Consider the following 11,665-nt stretch of genomic DNA (forward strand, 5'->3'; position numbering starts at 1 on the left):
AACATCCTATATCAGCATTTCCAGTTTATTCTAATCCATTTCTTTTTTCATACTCTAAAAGATCTTCTTGATGTCGTGTGATGTTTGAACCACAGGAGGCCCGAGACGGCCAAGCTCAGCACGACCTTGGGCCAGTTGGGCTGGGCGTGCAGCGGCTCTTGCACGTAGAACTTGGACCGTGAAGGGCCGCGCATGGGCGCCAGCAGCCGCGACCAGGGGCGCAACAGCGCTGAGGATGCCATCTTGCCGTATTCTGTAGTATTTTGACATCTTTACTTCTGTCATGGACACAGAAATTGCTAGCTTCCACACCCTTTCCTATGTAGAAACTGTCCTTTCCAAGTTGCTTTATGCACTGCATTTCTATGTAGTTTTGGTGGTGCCACAGCTAGAACCCAGGGCCTTATATCTGCTAGGCGGGCTGCCAAGGAGTGGTGAAATGTCACCCTTTCCAGAAGGGACCCAGCACAGCCTCCAGGGTGCTTCTTCAGTCGGCCTCAGGCCTGTTCCTTCTACTAGTGTGTGTGTGTGCACACGCGCAGCCTGTTAGCGTGTGTGGGACACAGTGGACCACTCCATCCAGCCCTGCAACTCTCCCTCTTGGCCTCTGTCTGTGGAAGAGGGGTCTTAGCCCTGGCTTCTGTGCCGTGTCCAAGACCTCAGGACACCACCCGAGGTCTGGTCTGGTCCATCCTACTGGGGTGTCCCAGGCCACGCCCACATGCGGCACTCTGTGTCCCACCACCCCAGCCCCACAGGTAGTGGGGCTGTGGGCCCCTAGGGTATAGCGTTCACCCTAGAGTGGGGAAGTACCCACTCCTTGAACATCATCTGCACCACACTTCAGGGTTAAGTTCAAGTGTCCCTCCCCCTTCCCTTCAGGAAGCGGGTTGTTTGGAACTTTGGGAACAAATGCCCACATTCCTATAGAGGGTGCAGTCTTTATTCTCAGGATGGACAGCGGGGCTGCAGCCTCTGTTCACCTCGTGTCTGAGGCTCAGCCTCACATGCGGGCACAAGTTTCTCTGGCTGGTGGTGCCCTGTGGAGGGTCTGAGGTCCTAGGCAGCTATGACGTGCTTCTCCAAGTCCACAGGCAGTCAGACTCAGCGCAGGCTTCCTTCCATCACAGCCTCCGTGCCTTCCTGGGTCGGCAGCCGTTGTGCGGGATGGGGGTGTTGTCTGTGATTGAGACCACCTCCAGGCCCCCCATGGTCAGCCCCTTGATGGCAGACTAGAAGGGGAGCAGACAGGAAAGTGGTCCAGTCGCAGAAACGATGAACCAGTGTCCCCAGACAGGAGACAGGGACGGGGGGGGGGGGGGGGGCGACACACACTGTTTGGATACCCTCAAGCCTAGCCTACTCTGCTCTCAAGGATGTAACTCACATACCCCCATACACCATACCCATCCCTCTCAGGAATTCAGGGTCATCCCTGCTGGGCTTGAACCTGTGCAGGTCCCCCAGGGCCGGCTTCCCGGCCCCAGGGTCTGACACACAGCAGGCACTTAAGAAGGGTCTGATGAATACCAAGAGATTGCTGTTTGCTTGGAAGGTCCAGCAGGTTATAAAAACGGAAAGAACTTGACCCATGCCACAGAAACCCGCCATGGGACCAACCTGCTGAGAGCAGCCAGCACTTACCCAGCGTCCGGGCCCCAGGCCTTTCACCACAACTCGGATGTGGGTCACCCCCTTCACCGTGGCTTTCTGTGGGGAAGCAGCAAATGTGGTTAATGCAGCAGGGAAAGATGGCTGCATCCTGCCCTCTTGCTACTCTATCGGGGAGGAGGTGGGGAATGGTCGGGGTAGAAGTGAGCAGGGACCACAGACCCAGCCAGCCACAGAGCTGGAGTGACCGATCTTAGCCCGGCCCACACTGCCACCTGGTGGACACATTGAAATGTTGCTCAGGCTTTTCTCAGGCACACATAGAATTCCCAGACACGTGGCCCAGCACTCCAGCCAGAATTTCAAGCTGGGACCCAAAACCTACTTAAAAGTGTGATCTGACATTGCTGGGAGTCGAAAATGTCTCTTCTGATTGTGAAGGTCACTTGTTATGGACACTGGGAAGTTCACTGAAGTCACTCAGCACCCACCACAATCAATGGTTCTTAACTGGCTCTTGAAAAATTGGGTAATGCCAAAGGTCTGGATCCCCACCCTACACGAGCTCTCCAGCAGACTGTATCACCTCTCCCACTGCTTTTTTTTTTTTTTTTCCCCCTTTGGCCAGTCCTGGGGCTTGGACTCAGGGCCTGAGCACTGTCCCTGGCTTCTTCTTGCTCAAGGCTAGCACTCTGCCACTTGAGCCACAGTGCCACTTCTGGCCATTTTCTGTATATGTGGTGCTGGGGAATCGAACCCAGGGCCTCATGTATATGAGGCAGGCACTCTTGCCACTAGGCCATATCTCCAGCCCCTCCCACTGCTTTTTAAGGGGGCTTTGGTGAACCCTTCAGTGCCCTGGCCCTTCCACTCAAAACAAACCATGTTTCACCTGCAGCGAAGCTGAGAAAGAAGATGGAGCCTTCCACAGAGGCCTCTTCAAGCCACCCACAGCCTCGGCTTCTCAAAGGGCTGTCCAAGTGATGATTCCCCAGGGTCAGCCCCAAGAAGCCATGTTGAGTGCACTTACCGCCGCAGCAGCTATGCCCGCAGTCTGTGCTGCGATGCCAGTGCCCTTCTTGGCATTCCGGAAGCCCTCTGTGCCACAGGAGGTGCGGGCCAGGGGCACGTGAGCGGCAGAGACGACCTGGATCTGCGTGCTGGCAAGAGCAGATGAGGCCTGGAGTGACTAGCCCTCAGGGGAGAGAGCTGACCTAAGCCCATCAATGCCTGGGTGAGGAAGAAACCCACTTCCACTTGTGAGAATCGGCCCTCAGCCTGGGCTCATTGTGCTCCCAGTGCCTGCCCTGGGGCCAGCATTTAAATGAGATGTGAGATCCTTGCCCGTTTCCCTCCCCACCCCAAGACATTAGATCTTTCACGCCAGTTATTTTTTTTTTTTGTTTGCAATACTGGGGGCTAGAACTCAGAGTCTCACATTTGCTAGGCAGGCCCTCTATCACTTGAGCCCCAGTCCCTTTCAACTTTATTTTTCAGATAGGGCTTGCCATTTTTGCCTGGGTTAGGCTCTAGCCTATAATCCTGCTACCTATTCATGTATAGTTGGGATTACAATCCTACACCACTATGCTGGGCTTTTTTTTGAGATTGGGGTCTTGCTAACTTTTTTCCTTGGCTGGCCTTGAACTTCGAGCCTCCCAAGTAGCTGGGATTACAGATATGAGCTATCATGTGAGCCTGGCTCATCAGGTAATTAATCTCTTTAATGGGATTGTCTTAAAGCACAAGACCTATCATTTCAACTGTACATCTCTGGAATGCATCCTGTAGTGCTTGGTCTGTCCTGAATGTGTCTAGTCTGTGATTGGAGCTTCTGCTGCTGTTCTCTAAACCCAGTGATGGGAAGGGGGACCATTCAAGTGGGGTGGTGGGTGACCAGTAATGCTGTCATAAACACAGTGACACTTCCATGGTCAATGCATGGCTGTGCATCCCAGCCCCAACACCTGTGCACAGACCACACAAGCATAGCCCTGTCGCTATAAACTCACCATCTGCACTTAGTTCTAAATGGCCAAGAGCAATGCAGAGGGACTCAAGGTCAACACTGGGGATGGGAGCCTGACTCAAGTGGTAGAATGCCTGTTCAGCAAGTCCAATGTCCTGAGTATGACCAAGGGGGAAGAAAAATAATTAAAGGGATATCTAAGTTTGTTAATTGTTCCTTTCTTCTTACTTATATATCATCAATCCATGTTCCAGCACCCAGTGGGACCATCTGCTGTTATCCCAGTCCTAGCACTTGGCCCCCGACTCCTACCCCAAGAAGGGTAGAAACAGGAAGACATGGGAGAACTACCAGGGCACTTCCTTTCCCACTTACTTATTGTAAGATGCTTTAATGTGTGCAATCGGAATCTCTTCAAACTTCTTTCCTGCCCACCGCAGAGAGCTTTCCTGTCCTGGAACTGGAGGGTAAATGCTACAATGAGAAGAAATGTTCTATTAATTTTTTAAAAATTAAATCAAAGAAATACATACATGGGGGCTGGGATGTAGCTCAGTGGCAAAGCGCTTGCCTAGCAAGTGCAATGTCCTGGGTTCGATCCCCAGTACCAAAAAAAGAAAAGACAAAAAAAAAAAAAGAAATACATACATGGCTAAAAAAAAAAAAGAGAGATCAATAGTACACATGAACCCAGAATGGGAAATAAAAACGGGCCCTCGGCCCCTCCTTCTCTAAAGCCACCTTTCCTATTCAAACCAAACACTGTGCTTACAAGGCTATCAATTTATTTTTTTCTGAGTTGCTATATATGAATAGAGGAGTTTTACTGACAATCCGATAGATGCATACTGTGGTGCACTGTGAACAAGTTCACTCCCTGTTATATTCCCAGCCCTTCTTCATCCTCCATCTTTTCAAACAGTGTTTGTTGAGTTTCATTATGCTCTGATCTCAGCAGCACCCTGACCCAGCTCATCTCCCCACCTTGAACCACACACAAGGCAAAAGACTAAATCTTCTTGGATTTTCTTACTACCGCCTCCTACTCCTTCTCTAAAGGCTACATTGTACCTCCACTCAGGCATCCCAAGCTTAACCAGCCTGCTCCAAACTCCTGCAGACACCTTCCTCTTTTACACAAAACGATTTTAAAGGCATTAGCGCCTTCAACAAACATCGCTGGACTTAACATCAGAACCTTGGCTCACTACATTTGTTCATAGCAAGTGTGAGAAACAGGCATGAAGGCAAACTCCACATTTCTTTTAGCCCGAACAACTGGAAATGATGGACAGTGTACATAGAGATAATGCTACTGGTACAAAAGCAAGACGCCAGTTCCTAGGGCTGGGCACAAAACACCCAGTGCCTACGACTAACTCCAAGTGCAGGAAAATCCGCTCCACGGTGTGGGGCCGGCTCTCCCCACTGTGTCCGAGGAGGAGAGTTGCTGGTCTGAGGTGAAATGCACCTCACAAAGAAAAAGAGTTTTATTATGCTTATCCGAGCGCTCACTTGGGCTGGAGCTCAAGTGATTCCCCTCCAGCTCCCACCCCCCACCCCCTAAGCGCGCTCTCCACGGTCTGATGAGGAAGCCGAGGCTAGGAGATGGGCTCGCGTACGGGCCCACGGACGCAAAGGTACAGCGGTTTACTGGAGGGCGGCGGGGAAGGGTCACAGGGCCCGGGTCGCCCCAGGACCGCGCCTCTGCGGCCCTCACCTGAAGTCGCCGCGGCCCGGGGCCGCCAGCGTCACGGCTGGCTGCTGGGCGGCCGCATCCTGTAGCTCCGGGGCGCCCGAGTGCGTGGTGCGAGCCGAGGTCCCGGCTCCCGCCCTGCAGAGGGGGAAAGCGGCGTGAGGTCCCCGGAGCGCAAGGCCGTCCCGAAGGTCCCGTGGGGTCGGACGGAGGGGGCGGCCGCCCTTACCCCGGGTTCCGGGGCCGAACCCAGCAGCGCAGCAGCCGGGACCCCGCGCTCCTCACAACCTGCATGACTTGAATTGACCCCGGCGACGTTTCGTCCGCCGCGTCCGGCGGGGCTGGAGCGGCGATACCACGAGCGCCTGTGGGGGAGGCCACGGAGAGGGCACGTAATCGAACCGCCGTTTAGAAGGCTCATTAAGTGTTTCACTCCAGCCCGTTTGCTTTCATAAAAACTACGGTGATGTCGCGTGCTCTTCTGGAACGCCCTCCCCTTCTTACCGCTGTCACGTGAGCGCTTCGCTCACCCCTCCATACTGACATGGTTCGCTCCACTAGTTCCGGATCTGGTACCTCGCCGGCCCGCGTTGCCTTGTGGGAACAAGCGATTGGCTGAGGCGTCCGCGGCGAACCGCGGAGCATCCTGGGGAGGTAAAATGGCGGCGCCCGTGAGGCGAACTCTGTTAGGGGCCCTGGGGGGCTGGCGGCGGCTCGAGGGGCCCCGAGTGGGTGGCCCGCGCGCTCGCGGCCTGGCTTTGGAGGCCGCGCCGCCCCGCAGCGGTTCTCCATGGCACCTGCTGGGATCCTTGTGTCTGCAGCGGCCACCGCTCATCTCCAAACCTCTGACCCCCCTGCAGGAAGAGATGGCGGCCCTTTTCCAGCAGGTAGTGCCGAGTGCCCGGCGTCGGGGTGACGGGGGTGGGTGAGTGGGGGTGGTGGGAACCGGGGGTCGTAGGGGGTCGGTGGGGGGAGCGGGGAGTTATTTTTTTTGTCTGTTAGCTCTGGTTTCTTTCTGTGTATTCATTGTGTTCCTGGTTATATTACATGATAAACTACCTCCCTCCCCCTCTCCCCCTGAAATTGGGACTGGAACTGGGTATCTGATGATTTCACTCATGGGCTGGTCCGTTACCACCTGAACCATGCCTCCAACCCAAGGTGATACACTTCTGAGCCTGGAAAAAGTGCTGTAACTTTGTTTTTTTCCCCTCCCCCTTTAACCTTTCCAGATTGAGGTAGAGAGAAGCCTGTATTCAGACCATGAGCTTCGTGCCCTGGATGAAGCCCAGCGACTGGCAAAGAAGAAAGCCGACCTCTATGATGATGAGGAACAACAGGATATATTGCTTGTGCAAGATTTGGAAGATGCCTGGGAACAGAAATTCCTCCAGTTCAAACTTGGAGCTCGAGAAACAGGTTTGTGATTTTTTTGTTTAAGTCCAAAAAGGAAAGGAAAGTGGGATATACCGACTTCCAATGGAAGGACAATTGTTTAGCTTTTGTCTCACATTTTAAATAGCAACTAATTTCTAACACCAAAATAACTTACAGAAAAGAAAGTCTTTTCCTTATTCCTCATATCTACCCTAGTACAGATTTTAAATGGCCCATGTTATTTTTGAGTGTGAGGTAAGGGTGTTTGGGTAGCCTTTGTCTTTCCCTTAAACTTCATGAGTGTTATCTGAGTTTCACACTTCTGCAGTTCAGAAGGGAGACATTAACTCTACATTCTAGTTCTTCTTTGTTTCATTGGAAATCGCTTAAAGCAGGCATTTGAGTTCTGTTATCTTTGTTTTACAGATGAAGACAGAAGAACGGAAAGAATTGGAAAATTTAGACCAGTAATAGTGTAAAATCTAGGGAAGCAGTCCTTTTAACTTTTCTTTCTTTTTTTTTTTTTCTCTCTGTGGTGCTGGGGATTGAACCCAGGGACTTAACCTTGCTAGGCAAGTGCTCTCACTCCCTTGTGTTCCAATTAGTGTATGGCTTCTTTTTCAAAGGTTTAGACTGTCTTGTGTATCAGGAGAAGTTCAGCTCTTGGCTTTTTCTTTTAGCTTCCTCGAGAGCTTGAGACTCTACCTTGAAAGAAGTCAGAAATAACAGAGATGAGTTCAGGTTGTACTTTGGCTATACATTTGATGAGGGCAAGGACTGTGGCTTTTGTTTAAAGGACATACTTTAAAATTCAGAGCTCCTTTGTTTGGCCAGATCACAATCTTCTGCCTCCTCCAACCCCTTACTCTTTATAGATGCCGATAAAAAAAATGACCGAACCTCATTACACAGGAAGCTAGATAGGAACCTTGTTCTGTTAGTCAGAATGAAGCTTGGGGACCAGGATGTTTGGATGTTGCCTTATGTTGAGTGGCAGCCTGGAGAGACGCTCCGAGGGACAGCCGAGCGAGCGCTGGCCACACTTCCAGGTGAGTTCCCATAAGATCCACCTTACACTTCAGCCAGGCTCAGTGTGGAAAGAGTGGTAAACTTAATGACACTATTATGTGTAAAAAGGCCAACTGGAGATATCCAGGTAAGAATGTTCCTTAGAGCAAGTGAATGTCATGTACTACTGAGACTTTTGGTACATTCGAGGCGATGTCCCTGCCATTTCCTCAGCCTGTGTCTCGCATCCTTGTTGGCTGGCACCACCGCTTAGCCATTCATTCAGCTAGAAACTTGGGCATCACCACTGACCTTGTTCCCATATCTGCCACCAGCATAAGTGCCCCTCACAAAACATCACCAGTCTTTGTGACTGCAGGAGAAGCAGGCAGGCGTGCAGTGCAGTGCGGTGCAGGGCAGGGCTGCGCCATTGTCCGCCTCAGCCATCACAGAGATGTTGGCACCTGGGGTTCATCCCAAGATGTCTGTGTTCAGGTGCTCAGCCTCCCTCATGCAAAACCTCTCCCCTCCTCACCTCTTGTGTCCCCTGTGGGAGAGTGGGCGGTATCTGTCTTGTCCCTATGCTTTCCTCCTTCTGACATTCCCATGTAATAAATGTGAAAGGAAATAGAGAATAAAAGTATAGGCAATAAATATGCGAGAAAGGGGAGCATGCCTGCCTTCTCCACTGGCTCCACACATCCAGTGGTTCTGCAAGCTGAGATTTCGGGGTGGAGTTAATGGGTCAGAAGATGTTAAGTTGTTGATAAATTAATTCTTCCCACTTGTCCTCCCTCCACAAAGTTCAAAACAATCGACATTTTTTAAGAGGGCCTATTTGCCTAGATCTCTCAAGTAGTCCATTTATTTATTTATTTATACATACCCATCTATTAACTAAAGCCATCTCTCTTGGATAAGTAGTTTCCTCTTTGAGATAGACCGTGTGTGTGTGTGTGTGTGTGTGTGTTTTACTGGGGATTGAATCCATGTCCTGGTGTGAGTATTCTTACCATTTGAGCTCCGCTCCTAGCCATTTTGTTTGTATTTTGTTTTGGGCATGTTATCCATAGTTGTCTCTTCTCTAGTTGCCCTCAGACTTATCCTTCTGCTTCTGACTAGTGAGTAACTGGAGTTATTATAGGCATGTACCCCCATGCCCAGCTGAAACTGATCATCTTTTTGTATGTTTATGTGAATTGTCTGTTGAGATCGTTTTTTTTTTTTTGCTCATGTTTGTAATGAGTTTTGTTAAAGTTTGATTTTATAAAATACTTTTAAATGAACTATCTTAGCACAAACAACAGAAATCATATCTGGGTTGCTTTCTGTGCTTTGCCTGTCTCGTATTGCTTTACAGATAGCAGGCATCTTAGTCCTTCTTAACAGACAGAAGTCAGCTGCTCTGATTTTCACGCGGAAAGCAGTGGCTTGGTGTCTAGTGGTGACCGGCACGTTTGGACTCCCTGGGCTGGGACTCCTGGGGATGGTTTCCAGCACAAGCTAGAAGCAGCTTCCCAGAGGCCCCTCATGATTGGAAGAGCCAGAGTACACAGATGGGTGTATCCTTATCTTCCAATTCTGTTCTTTTTTTTTTTTTTTTCTCCCCTCAGAAAACAACATGGAAGCCAAGTTCCTTGGAAATGCCCCTTGTGGTCACTACAAGTTCAAGTTCCCCCAGGCCATGCGGACAGAGAGCAACCTTGGGGCCAAAATCTTCTTCTTCAAAGCACAGCTGCTCAGTGGAGACTTTTCCCAGGCGGGGAAGAAGGGCCATCATGTGTGGGTCAGTAAAGAGGAGCTGGGCGACTACCTAAAGCCACAGTACCTGACCCAGGTTAGGAGATTCCTTCTGGACCTCTGACGGATGGAGCCGCTCTTGGTGTTGCTCAGACAGCCTGTGGATAGGGCCCCGAGACATGGCGTGACTGCCCTGCACTTGCAGGGAAACTAAGTTCTGACAATTAAAGGTGTGTGTCCGTGTGTTGGTCTCAGAGGTCTGGTTGCTTGGGGTCTCTCCCTCTGAAGAGGGAGCCATCCCCCCCATTCCTCTCATGCTAACTGAGTTGTAGTTAAAGCAACGCAGTGGCATTGCTTCCTAGCTAGTCATCTGGCCTATGGGCCTAGGAAGAAAGAATGAAAGGAGTTCCTCTAAAGTCCTGAGCTCTGGCCCTCCAGAATCTTGTCCAGTGTAGTTTCTCTTAGCCATTCTACGTTTTGTTTTTCCTGTCCTTTCCATGTTTTAATCTACCCTAGGAAACCATGACCCTCTTTCCCTCCTTCTTCCCTCTTCCCTTCCCCTCTATCATTTAAAGAGCATTTCATACTTAAAAAGAAATCACATCTTAACTGTTTTTAAATAAACCGGCACAGCTCGTCCCCATTTGGCCTGAGCGTTCCTTCTTTCAGTGGGCAGTAGCATCCACAGAAGTGGTGAGTGAGGTGTGGCACCAGGACTCCGTTAATGCCTGTGAGATATTTCTCTGAACTATTATATAAGTGATCAGGGGCAAGATGGAATGTCTCATGACAGCATAGAGGTGCTTACTTTGTTGCAGAAGGAGACTGCTTTCATTGCCCTGACATCTGGGGACAGGGAGGAAGGAAGACACTGTAAAGACCCCTCCTCCACAGAGGGAGGCCTTGCCTCAGGCCGTACCTTTAAGTTTTTAATGAAACTGTGGGAACCTTGACCTCTTGGGAAGTGCCCACACAGGATCGAGGGCTGCAGAGACCCGAGTGTACGGTGGGAGGGGATCTCTGGCCTCGAGGGCTGTAAGCCCTCTCCCCTTGTGTGTGGATTATGGTTGTGCAGGATTGATCAGCCTTGTAGGGGGAATGCCCGCTGAGTGCCTGCATGGTCCTCCCGCTGGATGCAAGACACCTGAGAATGGTGTAATTCATCCTTATGGGGGGGGGCGAAGGGGAGGTCCAAAGGAGAGGTGATGTCGGTGTGTGGCATGGGTTTCTTTAAAATGCACAGTGTGGGCAGAGGTGAGAAGGCTGGGCTTAGGCGTGAGGAGCTGCTGCAGTTTAAGATGTTTGTGCAAACTGTGTGTGTGACATAGAAAAGAGCACTCAGCCCACCCATCAGTGGTTTACCCTCTCCTCCTACTTGCTCATTCTTTCCCCAAATGATTTCCAGCCTTGCTTCCTCTTTGGCTGATTCTTTGGAGAACACAGTGCTGCGCTTGCAAATTAGCTTTCCTGCTTACTTAATGCTCACGGCGAGCTCTTGGGCCACACCTGCACGGAGCCTGAGCACTTTGTAGGGTCACTGAGTTTGGTACTTAAAACCTAACTTCACATAATGTGTAAGTAAATCAGTTTCTCTCTGAGCCACTGGACTGGGAGTCAGAAAACCAGGGTTTGAATTTACAACCTCAGCTAGGTCCTGGCCACTGCCATTGTATAAAGGCATGAATCTTAAGGCCGGGAGATGTCAAGGTTCTTCATTTACAAGCTGTGTTTTTATGTAATTAGCGGGAAGGCTTCGGTATCCATGAGAAAGCAGAGTCAAAGGAGTTAAGCTGCTCTCGAATTCTCCTGCATGGTCTAGCCTTTACCACATCAGCTCTTCCCTCTTCTAGGGTCTGCACAGTGGCAGCAAGCACTTCCATCTCGTTTGAAAGGGGCATGGGCAGTGTGGACAGCTGTGGATTCCATTGCAGAGTGGCATGGTTCAGTCCCCAGACTCCATCCAGCTGCTCGCGCCTCTCAGAAATCCTGAGCTGCTGTGAGGTGCAGACTTACAGGGCGCTAAGAGCAGAACAGACCCGCTCACCCATTCTATTACCTCAGCAGGGAAAAAGACCTGCCAAAAGGTCAGCAACCCAATTATTAAGAGCTCACAGATCGCTGAGCTGCGGGCACCCAGTGAGATAAAGCCTGTTTGCCTGAAATCTCAGGGCAGCTGTGTCAATCCCCCCCCCCCCCCCCGCGCACCCCCTCCCCCACTTCCTTCCCAGCTCTTATTTTCTAGAAGCCCTGGTAGCTTGGATTAG

General features: G+C 50.9%; 3 protein-coding genes across 3 annotated transcripts; 1 reads left to right on the top strand and 2 right to left on the bottom strand.

The window, feature by feature from the left end:
- Positions 1-25: 25 nt before the first annotated feature.
- LOC125368484 (NADH dehydrogenase [ubiquinone] 1 subunit C1, mitochondrial-like) lies at positions 26-242 on the bottom strand. The gene is given in 2 exon segments (XM_048369481.1): positions 26-83; positions 85-242. Coding segments are annotated over 2 exon segments (216 nt in total).
- A 682-nt stretch (positions 243-924) lies between these two features.
- Mrps11 (mitochondrial ribosomal protein S11) lies at positions 925-5,752 on the bottom strand. Its single transcript, XM_048369480.1, has 6 exons — positions 5,506-5,752; positions 5,301-5,414; positions 3,956-4,054; positions 2,642-2,771; positions 1,645-1,710; positions 925-1,232 (listed from the first exon to the last, which is right to left on the bottom strand). The coding sequence occupies exons 1-6, from the start codon at positions 5,568-5,570 to the stop codon at positions 1,125-1,127; spliced, it is 582 nt and encodes a 193-aa protein (XP_048225437.1). The 5' UTR covers positions 5,571-5,752; the 3' UTR covers positions 925-1,124.
- A 161-nt stretch (positions 5,753-5,913) lies between these two features.
- Mrpl46 (mitochondrial ribosomal protein L46) lies at positions 5,914-9,775 on the top strand. The gene is made up of 4 exons (XM_048329682.1): positions 5,914-6,163; positions 6,509-6,695; positions 7,529-7,702; positions 9,275-9,775. The coding sequence occupies exons 1-4, from the start codon at positions 5,936-5,938 to the stop codon at positions 9,523-9,525; spliced, it is 840 nt and encodes a 279-aa protein (XP_048185639.1). The 5' UTR covers positions 5,914-5,935; the 3' UTR covers positions 9,526-9,775.
- The last annotated feature ends 1,890 nt before the right edge of the window (positions 9,776-11,665 follow it).

The sequence above is a fragment of the Perognathus longimembris genome, chromosome 20 (genome assembly GCF_023159225.1).
Source record: "Perognathus longimembris pacificus isolate PPM17 chromosome 20, ASM2315922v1, whole genome shotgun sequence".
In the NCBI taxonomy this organism is placed as follows: Eukaryota; Metazoa; Chordata; class Mammalia; order Rodentia; family Heteromyidae; genus Perognathus; species Perognathus longimembris.

What these genes read in the sequence shown, in the direction of transcription:
- Mrps11 (XM_048369480.1), bottom strand. Translation starts at nt 5,570, where the DNA reads ATGCAGGTTGTGAGGAGCGCGGGGTCCCGGCTGCTGCGCTGCTGGGTT. An exon ending in CCGGGCCGCGGCGACTTCAG is followed by an intron (nt 4,055 to 5,300) that starts GTGAGGGCCGCA and finishes TTCTCATTGTAG; the next exon opens with CATTTACCCTCCAGTTCCAG. An exon ending in CGGGCATAGCTGCTGCGGCG is followed by an intron (nt 1,711 to 2,641) that starts GTAAGTGCACTC and finishes GCTTCCCCACAG; the next exon opens with AAAGCCACGGTGAAGGGGGT.
- Mrpl46 (XM_048329682.1), top strand. Translation starts at nt 5,936, where the DNA reads ATGGCGGCGCCCGTGAGGCGAACTCTGTTAGGGGCCCTGGGGGGCTGG. An exon ending in ACTTGGAGCTCGAGAAACAG is followed by an intron (nt 6,696 to 7,528) that starts GTTTGTGATTTT and finishes TACTCTTTATAG; the next exon opens with ATGCCGATAAAAAAAATGAC. An exon ending in AGCGCTGGCCACACTTCCAG is followed by an intron (nt 7,703 to 9,274) that starts GTGAGTTCCCAT and finishes TTCTCCCCTCAG; the next exon opens with AAAACAACATGGAAGCCAAG.